The 26,622-nt window shown below is 37.1% G+C and overlaps 1 protein-coding gene across 1 annotated transcript; it reads left to right on the forward strand.

Annotated features, from left to right (window-relative positions):
- Nucleotides 1–8,317: 8,317 nt before the first annotated feature.
- On the forward strand, nucleotides 8,318–24,897 carry ASIC5 (acid sensing ion channel subunit family member 5). The gene is made up of 10 exons (XM_074822957.1): nucleotides 8,318–8,357; nucleotides 11,875–12,181; nucleotides 14,105–14,336; nucleotides 15,452–15,571; nucleotides 16,540–16,689; nucleotides 17,264–17,411; nucleotides 18,922–18,978; nucleotides 21,072–21,240; nucleotides 23,982–24,073; nucleotides 24,698–24,897. The coding sequence occupies exons 1-10, from the start codon at nucleotides 8,318–8,320 to the stop codon at nucleotides 24,895–24,897; spliced, it is 1,515 nt and encodes a 504-aa protein (XP_074679058.1).
- The last annotated feature ends 1,725 nt before the right edge of the window (nucleotides 24,898–26,622 follow it).

The following is a 26,622-nucleotide window of genomic DNA, read 5'->3' on the forward strand; positions in this document are numbered from 1 at the left end:
ACCCTCCTGCTGAGAGAACATTCCCAAGTGTCCCCGAGTCCTTTATCACCAATATCTGCCTTTTCATCAGTTCCTCTTGTATTTCACTAGCAACTAAGAACCTTATGATATACATGAGAGGATTCAAAAATATGATTCTCAAAATCATCAGAAAACTGCAAAGACATAGGAAAAAAGAAACACAAGCAGTTTGTTTCAAGCCCACACTTGGGCAACAAATACATTGCTCTAACCATGTCTGTACAACATCTTGCTTTAATTTAAAATAAGAAACAAAAATATTTTTTGCAGTGCTGTCAATACATGAAACACTGTTATCAAAATATTCACTCAGATCCTAGAAAACCCCCAACAATTTAACAATTCCTTTCCATGACAGAGATAATGAAAAGTAAACTGTTACTTTCATACACAATGCAGAATGAAGATGGTAAGCTCAAGTTCTGTATTTTTATGAGAAGCAAAAACCAAATATGTTTAAGAAAAAAAGACTACCTAGTAAGTTTGTTTAAAAATGTTTTTAGTATCTAAAATATAAACTCTATACTTTGTATATACTCTATATATACTTTGTAGAGTGAAGACTGTATTCTTGCAAATCCATGTTTACCCGGCAAAGTATATGAACTCTCTGATTTTACACACAAACCAGAAATTATTTGCTCTCTCTTTTCTATCTCTCATAGGCAACCCCAAGTGAAATAAATGTTCAATCTAAAATATGTGTAAATTCAATCATTCTGATCTGATGTTGCAGTAATTTAACAGTCCATGTTTCACTTCGAAAATTAGAAATGTTGGAAGTGGCTTCATGTTAATTTCTTGAGCAAAAGCCTTACCTCTCCCCTGCCCTGCCTCAAAAGCAAGCAAACAAAATGAAACCACTGTATTCATGGTTTATAGAGAGAAGCAAAAACAAGTATGGGACTTAAAGTTGGTAACTCCGACCTGCATCATGTATATAGCCAGGGCAAGCTCTGTAGACTGACCATTTCCTGAAGAGCTGGGTAATATTATGGATAATATTATCCTTGCAACTATTCATTTAAGGAAATTTAATCTTGTGCTAGCTGAATTCTGTGCTTCAGTCATTCCAACAGACATAAAACTATCCAAGATCAGTGGAAAAAAAGGTCTTAATGAGGACTTGAAAACCCCTGAAATAAAACCATAGACAATGCAGAACTATCATTCATTCATCTTACTAGCTGTCTTCATCTGATCTCAGTAAGGCTTCACAAGTGTGTAATGAACTTGGTACTAAAAAAATTTTTTAAAAAGTTATTTGTACTACCCGATTATGAAATTGTTAGCAGCATAGATGATAGCACAGATTAAAAGAGCCCTCAGGTATGGATCAACTCAAGAGCCCTAAACTCTGGTGTGGCTGCAGACACCCTTAGAAATAAATGTGCTTCTGCAATGCTGCTCAAATTTGGGCTCACTGTAAGGACCTGATTTTACTTTGAACGGTTTGAGTGGCCTTTATGCCCTGACACAGATTTTACAGCTGCTTTGACATCTCTTTATATTAGTATAATCACAAATGAGTCTTGATGAAAAAAAAGCTCTTCCATGTGAATATATCTGAAAGCAAAATATAACATTAGTTTTAATTGACAGTAGTACCTTTTTCTCAGAAAGCACCATCATTTTCCTTTTTCATGCTGAACACTCAGAACCACATAGAAGCAGATGTAACCACCACACAACTTGCTGTTCATGCTGTGGATGACTAAGCAAGGCTATGAAAACCAAGAGTGTGTGTGTGTCCTTGAGCTTTTATTTAGTTATTTGTTTACTTACTTTTAAAGCATGAAAGTCAGACAGAAAGACTTCTGTTCATCCCAGAAAGATATCAGAGAACTCTAACCTTCAGCAGTCAGTGAAAATATTCTGTTTTGTGACTGGGCTAAATACAAGACAAACAGTTAAACACAGCAGAAAAAACCCTCCACAGCTTCCCAGAACTGTACTTTGTGGCCTTCAAATGAACTGTCATGGCATTTATGACCAAGCATGGGAATCGTTAAGCACCCTTTTTAATCGACCCTCGTCCCCTTTCTGTTTACCTCCCCTTCCTCAAGTAGACATGGCATGGCTGGGCTAGCTTTGCTTATCTCAGCTGCAACAGGGTTGCAGAGCAGAGACAAACTGAACGTACTTAGACTGAGAGAAGTGATTCATATGAACAAAAAGGGAACCACTCTCTAGCCTGGCTAAGAGGAGATTTGATGTAAGGCAGAGGTGGCCTGTAGCGTATTTTCTAGATACAGCTGGAGCCAAAAGACTGTATGTTCTCACTGTGTGGGGCTCTATGTCTAAAACATTAGTATGATGAGGACAGGAAAAGAAGAATTACCTCCTATGTATTGTCATGAATCCAAGAACACTCTTCTCTCCTACAAAATTAGAAGCGAACTGTTCACCTAAGCCAAATCTCAAGTTATCCTACACGAAATCACTTATGGAGAAGAAAAAGTGCACACACAAATCATTTGGGCAGTGCCACCCATTCTTCTGCTCAGACCCTCATTCTGATTACAAAATCATCACAGATCAATTTGTTTTTCCGATGTTCATTAACTTGAACAAAGAGCTTGGAGACCTGCTACAAACAAGTGACGTATGAAGCTTCCCAACACTGTTGTCCCAGAATTACCTGGGACTTGTCTACCTGAACCTGTGCAAAGCATTTGACACTGTCCCGCACAACATCCTTGTCTCCAATTTAGAGACATGGATTTGATGGATGCACTACTTGGTGGATAAGGAATTGGCTGGATGGTTGCACTCAAAGAGTTGCTGTCAAAAGTTCGATGTCAGAGTGGAGAGCTGTAATGAGTGGTGTTCCTCAGGGGTCGGTATTGGGACTGGCGCTGTTTAACATCTTTGTTGGCAACATGAACAGTGGGATTGAGTGCACCCTCAGCAAGTTTACCAACAACACCAAGCTGTGTGGTGCAGTCTTGATACTGGAGGGAAGGGATGTGCCATCCAGAGGCACCTGGACAGGCTTGAGAGGTGGGCCTGTGCAAACCTCATGAAGTTCAACAAGGCCAAGTGCAAAGTCCTGCACATGGGTCAGGGCAATCCCAAGCACAAATACAGGCTGGGTGATGAGTGGATTGAGAGCAGCTCTGCGCAGAATGACGTGGGGGTATTAGTGAACGGAAAACTATGAGCCAGCAATGTGCACTCACAGCCCAGAAAGCCAACCATATCCTGGGCTGCATCAAGAGAAGTGTGGCCAGCAGGTCAAGGGAGGTAGTTCTCCCCCTCTACTCCATTCTCCTGAGACCCCACCTGCAGTGCTGTGTCCAGCTCTGAGGCCCCCAACATAAGGACATGGGCCTGCTTGAGCGGGTCCAGAGGAGGCCACAAAGATCATCAGGGGGCTGGAGCACCTCCCCTGTGAGGACAGGCTGAGAGAATTGGGGTTGTTCAGCATGGAGAAGGCTCCAGGGAGACCTTATAGTGGCCTTCCAGTACTTAAAGGGGGTCTACAGGGAAGATGGGGAGGGACTTTTTATCAGGGAGTGTAGGGATAGGATGAGGGGTTATGGTTTTAAACTGAAAGAGGGTAGATTTAGATTAGATATAAGGAAGAAATTCTTTATTGTAAGGGTAGTGAGACACTGCAACAGGTTGTCTAGAGAGGTTGTGGCTGCCCCCTCCCTGGAACTGTTCAAGGTCAGGTTGGACGGGGCTTTGAGCAACTTGGTCTAGTGGAAGGTGTCCCTGCCCATGGCAGAGGGGTTGGAACTAGATGATGTTTAAGGTCCCTTCCAACCCAAACCATTCTATGATTCTATGAATTAGAGTAGGAATTATCCAGCACAGATGGCTTTTACCTACATAACAGTGGCTGCAGTGAATTGGATAAAAGATCCAAGCAGGTCACACCATGGTGAAGAGTTTCTAATAGAAAGTAGCAGATGTCTTGGGAAGAGCTATTAGAACAAAACAAACATTCATTAAAAAAAAAAAAAACCAAAACAAAAAAAAAAAAAACCAAAACAAAACCCAAAGGCAAGCTTACAGTGAGATAATTTCCCCAAGTATATTCATCTAACTTTTCAATGTTGATGGTCCAGGACTTCCTAAGATACCTGTATCCTTCCTTGCACTTCATAATCCTTCTGTGAATCCACAGCTTGCAGCAATGAGTTCTATAATTGAAGCGCGTATCATGTGAAATAATATTTCCCTGTGCTAGTTTCAAACTTCCTTCCAAGTAATCGAGTAATTTTAATTTCTGTTTGGTACTGTCATGGTTTATGAGCTTGTGAGAAATAACTATACTGTACCTTTATAGTCCCAGTCACCCTTTTCTGCACTTGTGCAGATTCTGTTGTGACCTTTTTGAGATGAAGCATTAAAAAGGCAAACACATTTTTCATGTGTAGATGTGAGCATTGTTAGTTCCATAAAATTATACTGATGAAAGGACTTGTCTCTTGGACAACAAACCAACAACTATAATAGTGAAACGCAGTACAGCAGCTACTGGTAGGTTTTTGTTGACAAAGTGCAACTCAAATTGCACAGGTGAAGCACCCAGTAGCCTAAGTCTACCTCACAGTGCTGATTGTTAAACAAGCACTGAACAAAAAAATCACTTTCCCAGCCAGTTTAGTAATATAACAAGAGACAGACAGGTGGATAAGGACACATAAAAGGAAGGTGAAGAGGAAAAGATAAATTTGGCACCAAAACATGACTGTTTTGTGATTTTTCAAAACTGGACTTGCTATTTAGTTAGCATTTGAAATTAACAGTCAGTTTTAAGAAAAATAAAATTTAGTGACTCAAGGCTAAAACAAACAAGTTTAAAGTTGATGCAATATTAATAATCCAATCAGACATTTGTACTTGGGGGAGGAACAGAGCTCAAGGTCTTGCAAACTACAAACAAAGAGAAGAGATAGTGCTGCAAGGATTTTTTTTTTGTTAAATATTGTATTTGTTCTACTTCTTAAACACAAAGAACTGTGTCGTCACTTCTCCACATACCTTTAACTTCCATTTATGTTTCACATGTCCCAGCACAATCCCCCCACTTCCGTCTATCATTTGTGGCTCAGCAGAATACAGCAGAATTTCTTTCACATTGCACAGTGTCTGACCCTCTTGATGCTGGTACCAAATCTTCTGCCCCAAGCTGTGTTTAAAAAGGAACTCTTCTTAGTTTACCACCAGTTCCTCCTACACGTGTATTTTCTAAATATACAGCATTCATGATGACTGTGCTTTCATGGGTTATCTGCAAGCTGTACTCCGGCAGTAAAGCAGCCTGCTCTCTGAAGTGTCCCAGAGGAACAATTTATTTTCCTCATGTTCTGACTGATAATTATTTCCCAAGTATGGAGAAAACGTTTCTTCACTGCTACTGCCAAAACTTCTTTTTTTATCAGTGAAATGTATCAATATCAGCCAAACTATAAACTTAGGAAAAATAACATATCTTGAATACATGCCACAGTGTTGTCCCAAGGCAAACCTACCCTCTTTTAATGCCTTGCAACCACACATTGCAAGGTGCAATTCTTCAGAAGGCAGTTGTTGTTTCTTCCCTCCCAAACATCTGAATCCTGGTTACCAGTTGGGTACAATGAAGTCAAAATCTGGAGCCATAATCTACTCCTATGCCTTCACATGGTTCAATTCATGCTGCTGTTTACTCCATGGTACAGCTGGCTAGCAAGTGCAAAGGGCTGGTTCAGGACAAACGCTGATAACAATTTGCTAATCTGATGCTATTCAGTGTTATCATTAATGGCTTGGATGATGGAATAGGTTGTACACTTCTTTAACTGACAAATGAGAACAGTCTAGAAGGTATAATGGCATGCTGACAGATGGGGGCTAGAATACAAAATTGTCTTAATGCACTGAAATAAATAATGTGTAGCTTCAGTAATGTAGAGAATAGTACTCTTGACCTTCAGTTGTGATAACCAAACTAGCAAAAAAGGAATTTTTTAGAAATTATCTGTATGTTTCAGTTATTAAAAAATAACATGTTAAGGAACAAAAGGCAAAACTGTGAAAAGTGCAAATTTTATACGGAAAATTTTAAATGGAAGCTTTCTATATGGCATGGAAACCCTCCTTTCCATTCAGTATCAGAAAGAATTTGTCTGTTGTATTATGTCCTGGGCACCACTCTTCGAGAAAGATGAAGACCACTTGGAAAGGACTCAGAAGAGAATGGCAAGTACAATGAATGCTTGATGTAGAAAATATGGCCTATTAAGAGAGATGGAAAGAATTATACTTCACCTGTATAACTAGAAGATTGTTTTCTCTCTGCAGCCCGTAAGAGTTCCTATAAGACATTTTGCTGCAACTAGGCTATAAAGAAACAATTTTATCAGAAACACATTATCTATTTGTCTCAGCAAATAGCTATGTAGTTATGTTGGGGTGCAGCATTTTTTTTTTTTAAAGTTAGCACCATAAAAGAAGAACTGAGCAGCAATGAGGACTGACTTCAAATAACATTTTGAGTACAAAATTTACAATACATATGAATACAAAGAATCATGACCACCTCTATCATTGGTTGGTTTTCCTACCCTTTACTGCATTAAGTATTAGGGAATGGGCTGTTTAGATAACCAGATACACACTTCAAGGTGTGAGCGGACAAACCAAGCTCCCTATGACCAATTTGTAATCTGAAAGCTATTTGTGCAAGCCATTTGGGAAAGATGAACAAATACAAGATGGTTGGTCTTCGCCCCCTAGTGTTTGCTTAAGAATTAATGTAAAACAACCATAAAAGAAAGAAAATTTAAAAAATTAATTTATCATGGAAAAAAAAAAAAAAACAAACAGAAAACACAAGTCATATCCATCTAAAGTATTATATAAGCATGAAGACTCTTTGTAAGACCGCAACTCACAGAATTTTTTTTTAAAAAAAAGGTAAGATGAATTGTATTGATGTGTAGAGAGCAACCTACAGTTTGTACTCCTTAATTGTATGCACACAGTGGTATAAAAGACTGACATAATTTGCTTTAAGAACTCAAGCAACTCAAGCAAGAGGCGTTGTCGGGGTTCTGTGAATTAGAGTGGTCTGCATTAATAGGACGCAACGGATCTGCAAACTACTGCTCAGCAGCGCATTAGATGTGGTCGAGTTATATACAGATGTTGAAAACCAGTTTACTGTTAAGCACTTTGCTGCTTGAGTGAACACAAGTGCTGTGCAAAGCTTGCTCCAGCAGAGAGCCTCATCAGTGAGGCAAAAGTGACAAACAGAGCTGGGATTGAAGCTGAGTGCAGAAATCTTCTGCTTGTCACACAGGAATGACTAAATGGAGTTCAGTGCTTTACCTTGCAGCTTGTAGCTTGAACAACATGGCCAGAAAACAGTCAGCAAACAATTAGACAGTGAGGCACTGAGGGGCCAGGCTAATACACCTGATAACCCAAGGACATTGTGGGCAATCAACAGGACCATTACTAAGAGAGTGAATGAAAGAAGCAGCAGCCATTCCCATCCCCTGCAGATCAGAGAGGGGATGTGAAGAGTTTATTTTATCATTACCTAAGGCATTAATCAAGCACATCCTGGGTCTGAATTTTCTACTATTTTTTATTACTTTTTATTAGATGCTCAGTTCTTTCCTTGAAACAAATTTCAAACAAGGTCATACCACACATCTAACACATATCCTTTTTCATAAGGAGTTACTGGAATGATTGGTTCTGCATGCATATTCATCCTTACCCACAGGGTTAGTTCGCAGGAATAACAGCTCATTTTTGCTAAAGCCTATCAGAACATGAAATCTGGAGCTGGTTATGAAGACAGCTGTTCAAAGTGTGGATGCACTGCATCCTGATGCTGGTGGGAGCCTAGTGGCAGACATTTATTGCCCTCCAGAGCAGGAACGACTCCTTATCTACTTAAAGAGAATCTATTCAGTTCTGAACAGCACAGTATTTTAGTGAAGATAATTGGTCTTTCTGAAATAAAAGGAAAAAATATGAAAGAAATTTGCAAGGTGATGCAACACATAAGACAAGCCTGCATTTGTACTATTATTACTATAACATGTACTTGAAATGTATATAAATACATACATCTGATCCTGTCATAAAAATAATCTTCTCTTTTATGTTGCAGACCATGTTATTTAAAGGCAAAACATAGCAACCCCGGCAGGTAAATTGCCCAGTGTTATGTGTCATCAAGTATCACCTCCCATTTAGTTTTCTATAAAAGCCATTACCTAGCAATGATCACAGTGATAAGGCAGCTTATTAACCATTCCTTCCTTACTGAAATAAGCACAGCCTCATGGACCAGCTTGGGAGATTCATTCAATCGGATGCTAAAGGTATGTGACTAGACATTTTAGAGTGCTGTACCAAGAGTTTTTTTATATTTTGGTAGTTTTTTTCTAGAACTGACAACCAAAATGAGAAAATCTGTCTCCTTTCTCTTGTAACCTTGTCCAAAACCAGCAGTAGTGTGCATTTTCAAAATATAAAGAAGGGAGAGATGTTTGTAGAAAAAAACCTGTACACTTACTTAAGAAGTGAAGAAAAGTCTCTAACTATTGGTCCTTTATGCATTTAGAATAAAGTTAACACAGTTTTAACTAGTCAATTATTTCTCTGAATGATACCATATTGTAATGATTTTTAGATTAAGGCAAAGAGGAAATCACAAATCTATCTAAACTAACTAACCCTCCCAGAGAGGCCACATATAACTTCCTGAAATAACTCCTTCCAGGTAAGAGCTCTGGCTGAAGATGAGCCATCTTTTAAAAAGCCATCTTTTTTTAATATATTCATTAATGAAAATTCAATCACAATTAAACATTGGGAATACAAATATAGAACTGTTGCACATTATTTCTGCTGTTCAAGAGCTTAGCTTCCAGTTCTTCCCAATGGGTCCTGTATATATTTTTCCCCACTAGATCTAAGAGCCTATTACTATTATCTATCAGTTCCCTATACAAATAGTTATAGATTGTGATCAGTTACCCGCTTACTGAAGTTTAAAACCCCTTTATATTCAATTCAGTGTTAACATTAAAGGTACTGTGAATTTCTGAGGTTTTTATATAAGTTTCCACAGTATATCCCTGGCCATACATGCAGGGAAGTAATTTCTTCTTTAACAACCTGGACTGGAAAATCAGGTTTATCTGACTAACCATGATGGTTCTTGGGACTTCTCCAGTAATCAGTGTTTCCTGAGGCAAGGCATCTGCAGCCCATCCTGAACCTATGAGCTACCTTACTAGTTCTTTACATGCATGTTTTATATTTAGCTCCAAACAAGTGGTTTGCTCCTGGACCTGGATTCCTCTCATTTAGTTACCTCCTTGCCTTTTCACTTATGCATCCTCTGCTATTTGGTTCTTCTATAAATATTGGTTTTATTCACATCTTTGACAAAAATATTATTTATTGTAGTGTCTACATTAAATGTACTTTGTATTGTTACTAAAAGAACATAGCACTCTCAAGATGCTATTGTCTAATATGTCTAAGGTCTTGCAAGACCTTACTGTCTATCTAGCAGCAGCTTGGATACTCTAACTCACAGCTAGTTCAGCTGTGTTGGTTGCACAACCTTAGTCCAGGTACACACAGCCTAAATTTTGCACAGCATAGGATGAAGGGTTAATCATTTATAATCTCACAGCCACCTATTATTGTGGTGTATTATTTTACTATTCATTAACTGAAACCTGGAATAACCATTCTATTATTAATTATATATCACTGGAACGTACCTATTCCTCATAAACAGATCAAATCCCAAAATAAATGGCTAGTCCCAATTTACACATTTCATACTATTTTCCAATCCAGCATGTGAGAAATTTCATACTAGAAATTTATCACTTGACCCTACATAGAGTAGTTAACCTTTTTTCTTTCTTTCTTTTTTTAATTATAGCATTTTCTAATGAAATCTGAAAGTAAATATTCTTAAAGACACTCACCTAGTAGTGCTAATTACACTGGTGACTAATGAAAGCAGCAGCGTGATGTTAGATAATCTTACGCATTAACAGCAAAACTTTTGCAATCAGATAAAGCATCATGTACGCTTACTGTAGCAGCTATGCACAAGAGCTGAAATACTGTTTAGTTACATATTTGCATAGATTCTAAGTTGCATTTCTGCTGATTAAGCTACTAGTGGGTTTTGATGGCAATGGACATTTATGTAGGCATATGCTATCATTCCCTTACCTAGCACAGTGTTCAGGAGGAATAAACACACACACCACTTTCCCTAAAGAAAAGGGTCTGATCTGCTTCTAGTCTCTAATTTGAGTCTATGGGCAGCAGATGCAGACTCATGCTACGAATTTACTTTGTTCTGCTGTTAATTCATGCAGCATGCAAAGCGCTTGTCCCACTGCATGAGTGCTGGTGAGAGAAAAACCTACAGCAAAACCAGAAATCCACTCCATTTCAGTGTGATGTACAAGAACACACATGGCTGAACAGCTATGCAATGGGATCCAATAGTCACTAGAGCTAGAGAGAAACTTTTGAATAGTTTTCCAGAAGATAAAAAGGGCTCACAGTAAATTATACCAGTATCGATCAAAGTTCTTACATAGATCTTTAAAGAACAACATAAAGAAAATTCTTTCCCTTCAGAAACATTTTGAAATCCAGCACCATCTGGGATTCCATTATCGCAGTCCAGAGACTAAAGCAACATCCCAGAGTGCTGGTGTAGTCACAATAGCTTTGGCAAATGACTCTTACAGCCCTTTCTTCCTCTGCCCAACTGTGATAGTCTCAAGTAAACCAGTCTTATAAAGGGTATATTCTCTTCCTACCACATATGCCACACTATTAAATCTATTTTTTTTCGTTAAAAAACAGAAGTAGGGAAGCATTTAATTGCTGTTAAACACTGATCTAAATAATATATTTTTAGATCCTAATTATTATTGTCTCATGAACTTTCTTTGATTCACTGTTCTTACAGACTTTCTTAATGATGGAATAAAATAGCAGATAACAATCTGTAAATGAAGCACTTTGAAAAGAGACTAGTCCAATTATGACTAGATACAAGAAAGGTCTTACTAAGTTTCCCTCACTTGGATGTTTTGAGAGAGAACATCCTGTTCAAATCCATGCTCAAAAGATCATTCAGCAATAAGCATAAGAAAATGATTGCATTTCCAGGTATCGATTATATTAACTATTGTTATAGCTCTTAAACTAAGATTTTTAAATGTTGATTTGTTTTTTTAACATCAAGTTGTAGAAAACATGGGGTAAATGAAAACTAAAACATTCATGTTTCAAAGTTATGGAACCAGACAAGTACAAACCTAAAATAAGAATAGATTTCCTTTTGAACTTGTAACCTTTCAAGTTTTATCCCAAAACTTTTAATAGTGAAAGAGTGAAACTCCCTTTCGTATCATTCCATATCATTCCCTTTTTACCTTAATTCTCAGGGCAAGTATGAAGGACCAGGCCTTTAATGGGATGTTTCTGTAAAAATCAGATGTTTAGCTTTTCACAGTAGGTCCACAGCAACCTGTGGTTTCAGATCACTGAGGTATGTCAAAATCCAATCTTTTCCACAGAAGTGGAACTACTCTTTTATACTAATGTGCTTAAAAATTTGTGTGCTTAAAATATTGCAAAATATAGTCTGCTCTCAGGCAGCACTGAGCTCATCTCTTAGCACACAACTCTTCCATCGTCAGAAGCAAGTTCACTACTTAAAGAAAGAATTTACAAATAAAGAGAAATTTTACAACTGCTTTCCAATATCAAAATTATGTGGTTTCCTTTCTTAAGTGCCATTTAAATGCTAATTTAAAAAATATTTTCACTTTGTTCCATATTAAGGAATATTGGAAAAGATACGATTGTACTTAATAAAGAAGCTGCTGCCACATTTGGAAAACAGAAGGAAGTATCATCAGGAGTTTGCTTCATCTACTTCATTTCATGGAGTACATAATATTGTTCAAACGCAGAGCAAGACTCGCAAAGTGCTGTGGCTGTCAGTAGTCGCAGGCTGTCTTGCCATTGTTGTCTGGCAAATCTACAGTCGCTTCATTTACTACTTCAGTTGGCCAACCACAACTACAGTGGTAGTTCAGTATGTGGAAAATGTCAAATTCCCTGCTGTGACTTTTTGCAACTTGAACAGGTAAAAGTTATGTTTGTTGTTTGCTCTTGAGAGGCAACACCTCTTTATCTGAAAGCAGTCAGGTTCTACAACTTCCTTGAACAAATCAGATAAAACAAGGAAAAATATGGCTCTGAGGGTCATGTCTTCCACACCACCACATAATATTTAAAAGCAGAGGAAATCAAGGCAGAAAGGTTGTTTTTCTAATCTCCCCCCTCCTTCAGATTAACAATTGCGTTAATTACAGATTTTTAGGTTTCAGACCATAAATTGGAGTAGAAAAACACCTCTCTGGTGTTGTTCTGTGTATGAGTGTTGCTTCTACAGTGTAACTAAGGACAGCCATGAGTCACATCCAAGTCAAAAATAAAAGACAAGATTTGCAAATAGAGAGATTCAAATAGAAACCTCATAAATGTAGAAATCTTAGGCAAAGTAGATACTTTTTTTTTCAGAGGTGCTCAGCCTTTATGGTTTGAGCTGATGTCAGTAGTATATGCAGGAGGAAAGCATTTGGTTTGTTTGGAAGTCATGTATCTAAGCAGGAACTTCACTACAGATTTCTACATTTGAAGATAATGGCAAAGATTCAGATGCAGCCACTCTGAAAATAATGTAATAACATGTAAATGTGTAATTTAAGAACAGTTTCAGAAATACAGAAAGTTTACCCACATCGTTTCCTCAAGAACGGTAAGTTTTCATATCTTCTACGTTTTACTGGTAGAATCAGCCAGAAGTCCAAGTCTCAAGCACCTGGAGCCATCCTGCCTCACTACTGCTCCCTCCCATTGCTCTGCATCAAGCCATCCTGGACTATACTGCACAACATACACTGCGGATAGAAGTCCCTCTTGATTACAGTGGGCTGTCTAATAAAAATGCCTCAGTTCTTGTAACTACAGTAGCAGCCCATTGTAAGTAAATAGTTAGCTACTGAGCATGGTGGTTGTCCACCTAAGCGACAGTTTGCTGCCACATCCATATGTTGTTCATATTGTGCTTATCCTTCCCTCCCATTTTTAGTAACCAGGCTTTTTTGTTGGTAGGAGAAAGAGGCACAGATCTACCTTTATATTTAGTTTTTGCCTCAAATTCAGTTGTGAAGAGTTGTTCCTACTAATCTTCCTCAAGTTGGGGCATTAAGATCTATTATACATATACTGATATGTTTTTTAAAATAGGATTATATAAAATAACAATTTTAAAGAAGATGGTATCATATTCATTTGTGTTTGTTCTCTTTTCAAACTTATAACTGTTCTGAAAACCCTTAATTTACTTCAACAAAGAACTTCAATGCTGTACATCAGGAAAGTACCTCTAACGCCTTATGTTTTTGAGATTTTTCAAGGGGATTCTAGGAGTAAGGATCACCCTTGGTTTATACCACTGTGTCAGCAGCCACAGAGCTCTTGGGGAAGTAGACTGTCTCTACACTGGGGAGTAGTGCCTTCATAAAGCAGGTATATGAGATTACTGCAAATGCACTTTGAAATCAATTTTCTAAATGATAGAAGACAGCATTTTTTAAAGGAACACCTCCTTCCAGCTAGTTTCCCACATGTAAATGCAATTGTTCAAACCTGGTTGCTGGCTTATGCAGACAGTTAATCTACTTGGGTTTTTTGGGGGTTTTTTGGGTGGTTTTTTGTTGGGTTTTTTTTTTTAATAAACAACCACACACAACAGAAATGTTTCCAAGATGACTGACCAGAATGAGTCATGAGAAGGTGTCCATTTTCTGTTTTCAGATATGGAAAATACTTTCCTAGAAATAGACACTTGTTTATTCATGTCATAGAGAACCACTTGCAGCATGGTGGGCAAGAATCACTTATAGTTTGCAAGTAGACAAAAAAACACGTCACAGATTTGGCAAGAGCAGCCTTGAGATCAGTCCTATAACTCTGCAGAAATCTTTCTCCTTCCCACTGACAGGTTTCAAGCTCATGCAGTAAGCAACCTCAAAATAATTTTTTTCATTTGGAACATTGTTTCTGGAGTTCTCCAGAAATTTGCTGTGGAAGATAAATATTCTCAAGAGCTAAATGATTTCCTTCTTGGGAACCAGAACTTCAGCATCAAAGACTTTACAAGGAAAAATGGGTTTTATCTGAACAGCAGCACATTACTAGAATGTGAATTTTTTGGAAAGCCATGTTACCCACAGGTAAATATGCTTATTTTACTAAAACAGTAGCATGGAGGGGAAGGGGATATATTCTCACCACTCAACTTGAGACATCTAGCTTTGCCAGCTATTCCCCCTGTTTTCCCTTTATAGTCAGACAATGGAGGAAAAAAGTCCTGCTCTAAGTCATGCTGAGGACTCCGATTCTCCCACTGAATGCAGAGACAGCCTGCTGAACTGAGCTGTAAAATGGGATTTCAGTCTAAATTGGTCTCTGCCTAGTGCCACTTCTGCACAGATAGCAGCCTTTGAAAGCTGTCATACCTCCAGGCTGTATCTAACAACCTTTTCCATAAATAGCCTGTAACGAAGGTCAGTTTTTTTGCATTACATGATTGTGTAGTTTTGTTCTTGAGGTCAAGAACATAGACAGCCAGGGTAACTATATGCAGAGTCCAGAGGAATTCTAAATAATGAGGTGAAAATAGCCCATCTTTGGGAATTTTGGACAACAGAATATGATCATCCCATTTAATGTCGATTCTTCCAGAGAGCAATTCCCAACTTAAATAGAAAATATGAACATGAAAGTCAGGTATATTCTTTCAGATTAATCTATAGATACGCTGTAGCTTCTAAAATTAGGCATTGGAGAGTTCTTTTAACTGAAAGACACTAGTGCTAATAAATAAAACTAAAGCAATGAGATGCAGTCATATTAAATGCTGAGGTGGCTTTGGGAAAAAAATGCAAATATTGTACTTTCATATGTAACACGACATTTAGTTTTGAAACAGTCTTCACTAAACATCTACTGGAAGAATTAAACAAGTTGTTTTTGAATATATAATTTCTATATAATGTAACGAGTATAGAAAAACAACAGGACCTCATTAAATGATTCTGAGCAGCTCAGATATTAATAAACAATGTGAAATTTGTCCTTTAAACTTCATTCTCTATAGAAAGGGAATAAATACTTTTGAATACTTTCATCAATTACCACTTTTCTGATTGTAGTATTTAGCACTGCCTTTGAGGGAAAAAAAAAACCAAAGCAACCCCAGTAATCCATCTCTTGCATTGTAATTCACTAAGGAAGCTTCAAGTGATCTTTCTTTCATTTTAGTCTTCCCTATTTTATTTTATTGAAGGATTTTGAACATGTTTTCACTGAATATGGAAACTGCTTTACTTTTAATCACAATGATCTTCCAGCAAGAAGAGTGAGTTTGTCTGGAAGAGGCTTACATTTGCTTTTTGATGTCCAACAGGTACAGCTATCTTAATGATTATAAACAACAAATGTGTAATAACTTGTAGATAGATGAGTAGAAGTGTTTTGTTTTGGGTTTATTTTTGTGTTTGGTTGGTTTTACACAGCCCTTCAGAATTTCATGCACAAAATTCTATATCAAGACTGTATCTGAGTGAGAGAGTACTTTAAAGGAAAGATCTAAGACAGATTGAAAAAGTCAGAATTATTATTGACTCTGTCCCCAGCAAAATGGTTCTGAAAGTTGTGAGGGAGCACATTTATATACACACACAGTTCACTTACAACTGAAACATGTCATTTATACAAGCACTTCGGGGTAACATAATTTCATTTCAATAAAAAGCCCAGTAGGAAACATCATATAGTGCCAATTTCTTAGTAGTACCGAATTTTAGTAGTAGCAGCAGCTGTAAGTGCTCAATGCCAGCTAAGATCTGGTCTGTGCACTGTAAATAGTCTCTGACCTTATTAGAATTGTCTTTGACCAACAAAAAACAGAAAACTGAGGGAATAACACCTTGTGAGATCAGGGAAGAAAACTAAAATCTAGAGTGATGAGTGATTTAAACATTCACTTTTGTTCTCTAGGAATTATGAGACAGGAGTGACAGGTTCTGGAGAGAGTAATGGAAAGTTTGCTGAAAAGGGATAGGTAGTTGCAAGCAGAGGAACAAATATCCAACTTATGAGTAAATGTTCATCTATGCCTACTTGCTTTTGAAATTGGGAGATGACAGAAGGAATTAAAAGACCTGAAAGTTTATAATGCCTGGAAGGAAAACCACAGAGATAATCAACAAAGGAAATCCAAATCAGTTTGCTTCTATACTTTTCTGTAAATTGTCAAAAATGTGACTACAGATACAAGACCAAATAAAAAAGCATAGTACCATTTTAAATACAGCTAAAGTGTCAGATGGCAAGCAAAGCCAAAACTATTTTAAATAATTCTTTTTGTATCAGGAACAATTCACTGATGAACCTGCTCTTGGTCATACTGATGCCGGTATAACCTTTGTTATCCATTCACCCAAAGAGCTTCCACGCTTTGATGGTTTAGGTTTATTAACACCAGTCGGCATGCATGCACAGGTTGCAATCCGCCAGTTGAAGGTAAGGACTTTGTCCATCAAGTGGAAATACTGGTCTTTACTGTCTCTAATTCTCTTCTGAAGTGTGACAATGAATTAGATATTTTGTAAGTTAAAATATTCATCATGACAAAATGACTTCTAAAAAGAACATTTCCTCCAGACACGAAGAAAGTTGCTGCTATTTTGGGGGTGGGATGTCACTGGTCTTCATAATCTGTATCTATTAGTCAGTCTTTCTTTCCTAACATTTTACAGTCTCGCTGACATGTAACGATACAAGGACACCACAGCATTTCCCCATGAACACATTCTGTTATCATTAAGGTTGTCTTGAATTCCTGGTAGAATCCAAGTGGAGCGGACTACGCTTCTGCATGAGGCTGTCTGATCAAGCCCTACTTTTGCTGTGAGAGAGAGGAAATTATTTTATAATCCCAAAAGCACAAACTGTAATTGCCTCTATTTAAATCACAATGTTACTGTTTCTGTCCTCAACAGGCTTCCTTCAGCACTTGAAAATGTGAGAAAATATCTAAATTTAAAACAGAGACAAAAAAAATATATATATATCTTCTGTTATTATTGCCCCACAGTCAATTATCCAAGAATACCCCTGGGGAGAGTGCAAGCCTGATATAAAGCTTCAGTACCACAAGATTTATAGTACTAATGGATGTTTGCGGGAATGCAAAGCCCGGTACATACAGGACTGGTGTGGCTGTTTGCCATTCGTTCTTCCAGGTATTTCTCAGGAATATCATCATACCATACACTGATCATCTTGCTAGGACACCTCACCTGTTATTGAACAGCAAAGGAGATGGGGCACATCCTTGAGGGATATCTACAGCTGGGACTAATTAAAATTATATAAATTTGTCTTTCTTTTTTTTTTAATTCAGAGAAAACAAGCAAGATATTTGGTCAGCTCTTGACCTATCATCTGGGTCATTGGCTATTCTTAAGATACAGACAAAAAGAATTGAAAGAAAAGATTATGCCTCAGGGTTGTGAGACAAGTCTGTACCCTTCAACCTGACTTCCTAAAAAGCTGGAACTATATCCATAAGAAGTCACGGATTTTCATATGTACCACAGAAAACATGCTTTGCAGGTGTTTAGCAGACACAGCAGAACTGATTGCTTGAAGACAGAAACTGAGGTCCCCCACATGGACCATGGAAAGAGGCTGGCACCAGAAGAGGGCTCTAAAAACCAAAAAGCTGCATGGAGCCATCTAATCAGCCTGAAATGCAGAGTACAGGTGTATGCTGTAATATTCCCCTCAAGAATCCAGGCATCTTAATCACTCTAGAAATGTAAAGCAGTAACACTGAGCCCTGATCACTCCCCTCCCTCCCACCTTTTCAGCATTAGAAGTAATGATAATATTGTCACCTTCCTCTGAAGCAAGAGCTGGAACCCAAATCTCTGCTCTCACAGCTCTTTTTTCACAATTAGTGGGCAAGAAAGCCACTGTCACACCTGTACTTTCTGCATCAATGTATTTTTAAGCATTCCCAAGCAAGGTAGAATGTTTTCACTAAGGGAGATCCATTAAAGAGTAGTCTCTAGCCTTTGTTTGACAACCTCTTGGAAAGGAGTCTGGCAACATCCTGGAAACTCTCATGGAAAGGGGTTTGAGAAGGAAATTAAGTCTAGATCTCTCATCCTCAGGGTGAGAGCTTTATACTTTGACAGTTAGCTAGAGGGCAACACCTTCTCTAACTGTGTGCTAAACTGCTGAGTAATATTTCCATGCAAGGGAATTAGGGTGAAACGGAGACCATCTAAAAATCTGAAAGTTTTGCTGTTAGCTCAGGGTGCTATCACATACACCTTAGGTCTCCAAACAACTCATGCATGAAGTTCAAAACTTTTGCTGAAACCTATGGGGTGTAATTATATATCTTCTCTACCCTACTTTGTTTTTTCATTTCCACTAGAAAAAGCAGAAATTCATGTCTTTAGCAGGCTAACACAGAGTGAGCCACAACCTTAATGGCAGTTCTGGCTAGCACACACAATAAAGATGTTTGCTCCAACAGCAAACAAGTTGTCTCTTTTCACTATGTACCCCTTTTGGTGTTGGTAACCACAGTGTGCCCAACTGAATTGATTTCTCAGTTGTATAATGATAAATTTGAAGGGGTGAGCAGGCTTTGGTGACATCACATTTCAGTTTAGTACAAACAGAGCTAAGGGTTAGATCATTAATTGAAGTTCCTAAAGCGTGTTGTTTATTTTTAAGGAAATGGAATAGAATGTGATTTGCTGAAGTTTTACAACTGTGTTTATCCAGCAGTCTGTAAGTAATAACTTCATATTCATATTTTCCAAGCCAATTCCAAATAGTAGACAATATCTATCAATTAAAACAAAATACTGAAAGTAGTACTGAAACAGAGCATACCCCAGTTCATTTAATATTCTAAAAATAGAGACCAGACAGAGCATTAAATAGATGCCAATTAAAAAAGCATAAGAATTCATTTTAGTAATGAGAAATGGTTTAAAATGGAAAAATATTCAATTAATCTGTTTTCAGATATCAAGCCTCTGGATTACATTTTTGCATCTTCATGGTATCTATCATCTTTCAAGCTACAGTGTTGTATTTTTTTGTTTGTTTGTGACAGAAAAGTGAACAACAGTAATAACAGGTTTGCTAATAGAAAGTATAATTCAAAATCATTGGACTTCAAGGTTTTATCTTTTCAAAAGTAAAATGAATTATATATTTTCAAAGTGCTCCAAATGCAATTCATTTCCATAAGCAAATAATCTGCACACAGTAGATATGAAATTTGTAAGTCACTACAACTGACTTTCTGGAAAATACTGCAAATGGTAATCTGAGAAGTACCTTTTTTAATTGTATTGGATTCTGTTATGTAACATGACTCCCTTTCTAACAGAATGGATGATTAAGGTACCAAGTAGGTTAAGAAGTTTGGGGGGGCCTGTGTGGGGGTTTATTTCTGTTTTGATTAGGTGTGTGCAACATCGAGGGAAGATCTACCACTATGAATAATGACTAATTCTTTTCCCGGTGGCTCTTTTGAAATAGATTCCATATTCTTATATAATCATGATCTTTGATAGCCTGTCATGGTGTAAATACATATATTACTTTATTTAATGGATATTCTGTGACCAAGTTTCAAAGAAACCACTGAGCAATAAACAAAAATGACCCCCAATTCCTATCAAGGATGGATAGGATTCAGAGCTGGACCCCAGAAGGAACTGGCATCACAGTACTGTACATGGTTAACCTGGCTTGTAGGTGTCTGGTCCCCAGGACCCCAAGTTAAGTCTTCTTTTACAGCACAGGAGAGGTTAGACATCTGATAACAAAACCTCAAATGACAGCACACTCATCCAGTATCTGCGGGACCTACTATTGGTGACAACATTTATTTTAGGAACTCTAAAGGCCAGCTATCCAGAATGAAATCCACAACCCCAGCATCGCTGGAGAGTACCTCAAATCCTCAGCTAGCAGGCTGAAATATCTCTTTTCCTGCGGTTTGCAAAAGCAAGAAGCCCACACGCAGAGGGAACAGACACAATGACCACCACCGCACCAGGACAAACAGAGCATCAGAAGCAGGAGCTTGTGGTATTCATGTCAGAGTAGCAGATGGCTTCAGGTGATGGTTTATGCTTCAGGAAATATTTATGCCTTACCATTTTTCTTCTACATGAATTTTCTCCAGTTTTCCAGATGTCTATGACTATTTCTTTCTGTTAGAGCTTCATCAGAGGACTAGCTCCCCACTTTCATGAGCAGCCACACCTGCAGAATTTTGTGACTTCTCGTTGGTATTTGAAGAAACAAATCTATCCCTAAACCCTCTTAGCTGTCATAAGCCCAACTACCAAATGGCAGGCAGGGGTTAAGGTAAAGCAAATTTAACTTACCAAGATTTTTATGTAGTTATCAGATGATAGTAAACTACAACTGGCATTGCTCTGAAAGCTGTTTCTATGCACTGAAATGAGCTAGGCAGACATCAAGACCAAGGATTATATACCTAAATATGTAATCAGAAAGCTAGCAAAGAACATGGAAAAATCTTCTGTTGTCCTACTGTTTAACTGTGGATGAGAAATAAGCATATAAAGTCCTAATGAAGGCAGAAAGACTTACAGATGCTGAATTTCTTTGGATAAAGTGACCAAAAAAATCTCAACTCCTAATACTGTGCACCAGTTTGCCAAGTACCAGTTACAAATACTTATTTGTTCCTTCAAACCTAGTAAGTATCCGCTTTTCTTGGGATAACAAACATTTATCAAAGTCAGTTAAAAGTAATTTCATAAGTTTTAAAAAAAGTTTTTAAACTGTATGCTTTTTTAGGAATATTATGTAAACTCCCTCTCCTGAAATTTCAGATGATATAGAGATAAAAGGATTATGTACAGTAGGAACCCACAATTCCACATGCCCCGCCCCATGTGAAGAAATGGATTATCCTACCACTGTCACCTATTCAAGTTTTGGAGGAGAAAAAGCCATAAAATACTTATCTGCAAAATTGAAGAAAAGCCCAGAATACATCAGGTAATCCTGCTTAACACCTTGTCTAATAAAGAAATTATTGGTTACTTGTAATTGAGAAGACTAAAGAACGTATGATGTAAATACGATCTTTTAAAAATATATTCTTATGCATGGTATTAATAACATCATCTGTGAGATAAAATAATCTCTTAGACAAAATTGGTTAACATTTATACATATGCATATATATAAAAAAATATACTTAGATACATCTAAGACTTGTGGATAACATAAAATAGATACTGCAATTAAAAAGTAACATTCTCAATTACTTTCTGTGTCATTGATCTATTATAATGAAGGTTTTTTTATCACTTTTGCCATTAAGAATAAAGAAAGGGCAGGCACAATCCACATAATCAATCCATCCAATAGGAAAGACAAATTTTCACCCTTCCACAGCTGAAGTCAATGAACAATTTAAATAGATGCTACATAAAGTTGTTCTTTTCTCTCAACCCCTTCCCAAAGGAAGCTTCATAAGCACTAAAGAGCTAGGTTTTATTGCAGCAATAAAGTCACAAGTTTAATAATCTTTCTATTGTTAGTATAATTCACTAATACCATTTATATTATAAAAGTTATTTAGAAAATATTTGGTACAATATTAATTCTCTTGAAGTAGCAGAAGAGTGAAATAACATGGTCCTATCTGTGTGACTGAAAATGCTAGACAGCAAAAGAAAGTAGGCCTATATCCTAAAGAAGAGACCTTCTAGCATGAAAACATGTCTCAACAGTATTGTCTATGCCTTTTATCCAGGAAGTGGTGGTAGAACTTATGCATAGAGCTGGGTCTCTCAGTAGTAGCGCTGAGCTGACATAACCTGCATACTTTTAAATTCATAGGAGAGATATCATATACACTTATGCTTTAATAGAGCATACATGCCTTACTGTTACAATATAATAAATTGATGCCAGATTTCATTGCAAACACAAGCATTATATATCCAAAAATAGAATGATTTCCACATTTTTTTGCTAGAAAGATATAATCTAGTTGTCAAAAGCATTTTAAACAGTTTTATAGACTGAATTGCCTCTTGCTCACAGACATAGATGTCAGCAGTACAAATAAGTATTGACAGGTGCTGCATGAACTTAAGGTATCCACAACAACAAAATATGTTTATAAAGAACTGTAGAAAATTTGGCTAATGAAATGTTTCAGTGACTTCAGTTTTCTCACTCTTGAAGCCATCAGTCTGCAATGTTTGCATATGTTTATTCGTGAACAGAAACTATATGAATCATAGAATAGTTTGGGTTGGAAGGGACCTTTAAGGGTTTTCTAGTCCAACCCCCCCTGCAATGAGCAGGGACATCTTCAACTAGATTATGTTGCTCAAAGGCCCATACAGCCTGACCTTGAATGTTTCCAGGGATAGGGCATCTACCACCTCTCTGGGCAACCTGTTCCAGTGTTTCACCACCCCCATCATAAAAAGTTTCCTCCTTATACCTAACTCTGAATCTACCCTCTTTTAGTTTAAAAAACATTACCCCTTGTCCTATCACTACAGGCCCTGTTAAAAAGTCTGTCCCCACTGAAGATTATGAAAATTAAACCTGTTGTTATATGCTAAAGATATTAATCCTTTGAGGACATTTTATCTTTGTTGATTATTTATTGTCTGTAAACATCATGCACAACCCAGTAATTATTCAATTAAGCAAATACAGAACATTCCCCTGTTACCAAGCCTTAACCAATAGGAATCCTACCCACGTATTAACGGGTACATACTCTGAACTATACAACGTAGAGATCTATTGATTGCTGAAGATGTAAGAAGGGAAAAGTTAAACATTTATTGGATAGTTCTGCTAGCAACTCCATGACAATGGTAGGAAGTCTTATTAATAAGATTATTTTTATTACTCAGTGCTACCTGAATTTTAGAATTATCACCTAAAGAGATAGAAGTGATTATTTTGTATAGCAAATACTTTATTTTCATTAATATTGTTAATGAGCTCATTATTACTTTCAACCCAAAAATCTGCAGTTGTTCATACTCCTGAAGAATAGTCGCTACTTTTATTCTTAAAAGGTCAAAACATTATGTGTGCAATCAGTTTTTGTGTCTGTTTTATTCCACATCCATTATGTTAGATTCTGCTTAACTCCTAAATAGAATATTTTCCGTAGACATGATAGCATAAAGGATGAGGTCTTTACTCACACTGAATCATTCTGCAGGTCTTGCTCCAACTGACATTTACCTACTCTTCTGCTTTTACAGCAGGCAAGAACACAATTAGGTAAGCAAGGCTATTAGCAGAGGGTAGAACCAAACATCCGAGTATAGGACAAGGGCTCTTCTGCATAAACATGCTAATTGAAATAAGCATATTTAACTAAATATGCAGGTACATATAACCAAGAGTGGTAGACTATGCTTCCAAGCACTGTATCCACTGTAGATCAGGATGTCTGACACTTCCACTCAAGCTTATCTGTGACCCTTAAAAAGCATAAGTCTGTCTCACAGTACAGATCTACTTTTTAAACATAGCCTGAAGATCTACTCCTCTGATAAGCTCCTGTTATAAATGTTGTTATTAGGACACCTTTTTTTTCCTTCAGTCATCTAACTAATTTTGGTAACACTCATCTAATTGTTCTTTAAAAGACACCATCACTCTCTCTGAACTCAGTCCATGCTGATAAGTGTTGGTAAAAATGAACAGCACTCCTGACGGTCTCAAGTAATATTGTATGTATTTGTCATTAGGCAGAACCTTGTGCGTATTGACATTAAATATCATGATCTGAGCTACAAAATAACACAGCAGCAGAAGGCCTTGACTATATCTGAGTTGCTTGGTAAGTGAATGTTTAATATTTATTTATTGCTGATTAATAATTAATCTAAAAATAAAAAAACCCACACAAACCAGCCCGGTTTTTTATTCTGTCCCCTCCTAAGTCATAGCCTATGTGGGCTTCTAGACAAAAAGCAGTATTTTTTATATTATAATGATAATAATCATGTCTGCCTCATGGTCATCTTTGATACTGTTTCCTGTCATTCCGTTGAAGAACCTGAAGTATGGACAGCAGCTGAGAGTAAGAATTAAGTTTGGCACTAGTTCATTTCTGTATCACACACAGGACTGTAAGAACAGTGAAGCTAATGGGATTTGGAGGAGAGAAGGAGAACATGGGGAGGAGAAGCAAGAGAACAGCTAAAAAGGCATACAAGTAGAAAGTATTTTAAATATCTGCTTCACAGTAGGATGTGTTGTGTTGTACTTGCTTTATTTAGAATTTTAAGAAACACATTAGTCTTCTCCAATAAACATTCTTAAGAATATTAATTCTGTTTTCTTAAAGTGATGGATTATATATATTGAATTTATTTAACACTTGAACCCAGCAGGGTTTTGTCTGCTTGCTAGACTAAACCAACTGCTTAGGATGACATATGTTTATTTCCTTCTATTACAGCTGATGTAGGTGGCCAGCTTGGATTATTTTGTGGTGCCAGTATGATTACAATCATAGAACTGCTCGAGTATATTTTTACTAACTTTTGTTGGATGTGCATCTTTCTTCTATTGAAAGCTCCTGAAATGCCTCAGTGGAACAATCCATCCCAGAACCAACCAACACACAAGGAAAAAGAGAAGGGGATACAAGAGTGTTAGTGGATTGTAGAAGCACAAAACTAATTGTTTCTGCAACTTCCTTTCCTTCTTAAGTTACAAAGGAGACAGTAGTATTTTGCATTGCTCCCTTCCCTGCATTCTTTATTCTTCCTGCTTCTTTTATTGCCTAGAACTATTTAACTGTGCTAAGTAACTTTAAAAAATGAACTTCAGAATGTCTCTTTTCTCATGTAAAGAAAAATGTAATCTTTACCTAAAATTGTAAAGAATTACCAATTTTTTTAAATAGCATAGTAAGTGATACTGACATACAATGTAATTTAGCATTTCTGACCCAGCTTTTATCTTCTGTATTTTGAATGAGGAGAAGTAACACGCATGTCAAATTAACACACAGGTTTCTTAACCACCATAAAGATAGAGCATTGCTGAAAAAGCAGATTCCTTATTAACAACGAAGTCTTTGCTAGTAGGTTACCACTGTTATATGTTCCAGTGAAGAATATCATAGCTTTGCCTATCAGAATTAGGAGTGTGCCTGATAACATTAACTTCTACAGTGTATTATCTGAAATGCATCAAAAAAATAAATCTCATTAATCTACCAACTACTATAGAGAACTGTAGGGCATCTGAGTGGATGGCAAGTGGGCAAACATAGGCTAAATTCACCATTTAATGTCATGAGAGATGATAATAAAGACTAAAGGCTTCATCTAAGTCTTACTAAAAATCAGTAAGAATTTTTTCAGCTTTGGTGCTGAATCAGGCTGCCTGAATGTTTATTTCTTTAAAAGTGTTCAGAAAAAATTCTGTGCTTTCCTACATCTGAGTGGGCTTATGGAGCAATAGTGGTTTAGAGTCTTATGTTTTTAAAGATTACTTTCGTGATTAAATAAGCTTCCAAAGAGGTGTAACAGTGTAGTGTAAATAGATACCTCTCACACACACACGAGCTCCTAGAACAAGAAGCGTGCACCAGAGGGGGGTGCTGTGTTCTTTTTAAGTACAACATCTTAGTAAACAGCATAATAATTTTAAAATATTCGAGTTAATAGGATAATTTTTCTTTATACAATGAAATTATACAGCATATCTTTAATACAATTCTTTCTCTAGAATAGGTCTCCGACTACAGTTCTAAACAAATCCATGCTTACCCAAGTGTCCTGACAGAGTCTATCAATCAGAGCTTTTGATGCATTTGGAGGTGCCAAACAGAGCCTGGATGGAAATCCTTTAGGAGAGGCAGACACAAAGCAGTGTTGTAAAAGATGCACCCAAGACTAATTTTAAGACTACATGATAAAGGATTATTCTGATTTGAAGCACTGGCTTCTATTCAGTTAACTATGCTTAATAGTAATAGATAACTGTTCATTTGAAAACTTACAGACAGTTGTCTAGTCTTCAGACTAGCACTGCATAGACTTTGCTAATCAAAACATTTTTACATTAGAAAGCTCACAAAGGCTACGTTATACCAGTCAGTGCCTGGGCTCTGCAACCCTCAGACTGCCCAGGAGCATGGTTCTTGTTCTTAAGTAATGTCAATGCTGCACCTGAAACTCCAGGTGAGCAATCAGCCATAGTCATGCTCTATAATTCACACTGTTCTTCCATACCAGTCGCTCAAATTCAGCAACTGATAATAAATTAGTTTCTACAAAGAAAGTAGTAAGTGTACTTACTAAGCATCCAAGTCCTTAAGGTTAGATAGAAATAAATGAAAATGCTATCCATTTGGCCATCATTGGCAACAGC

This window comes from Strix aluco, chromosome 4 (genome assembly GCF_031877795.1).
Source record: "Strix aluco isolate bStrAlu1 chromosome 4, bStrAlu1.hap1, whole genome shotgun sequence".
In the NCBI taxonomy this organism is placed as follows: domain Eukaryota; kingdom Metazoa; phylum Chordata; class Aves; order Strigiformes; family Strigidae; genus Strix; species Strix aluco.

What these genes read in the sequence shown, in the direction of transcription:
- ASIC5 (XM_074822957.1), top strand. Translation starts at nt 8,318, where the DNA reads ATGGACCAGCTTGGGAGATTCATTCAATCGGATGCTAAAG. An exon ending in AAAAGCCCAGAATACATCAG is followed by an intron (nt 21,241 to 23,981) that starts GTAATCCTGCTT and finishes ATTTGTCATTAG; the next exon opens with GCAGAACCTTGTGCGTATTG. An exon ending in GACTATATCTGAGTTGCTTG is followed by an intron (nt 24,074 to 24,697) that starts GTAAGTGAATGT and finishes CTTCTATTACAG; the next exon opens with CTGATGTAGGTGGCCAGCTT.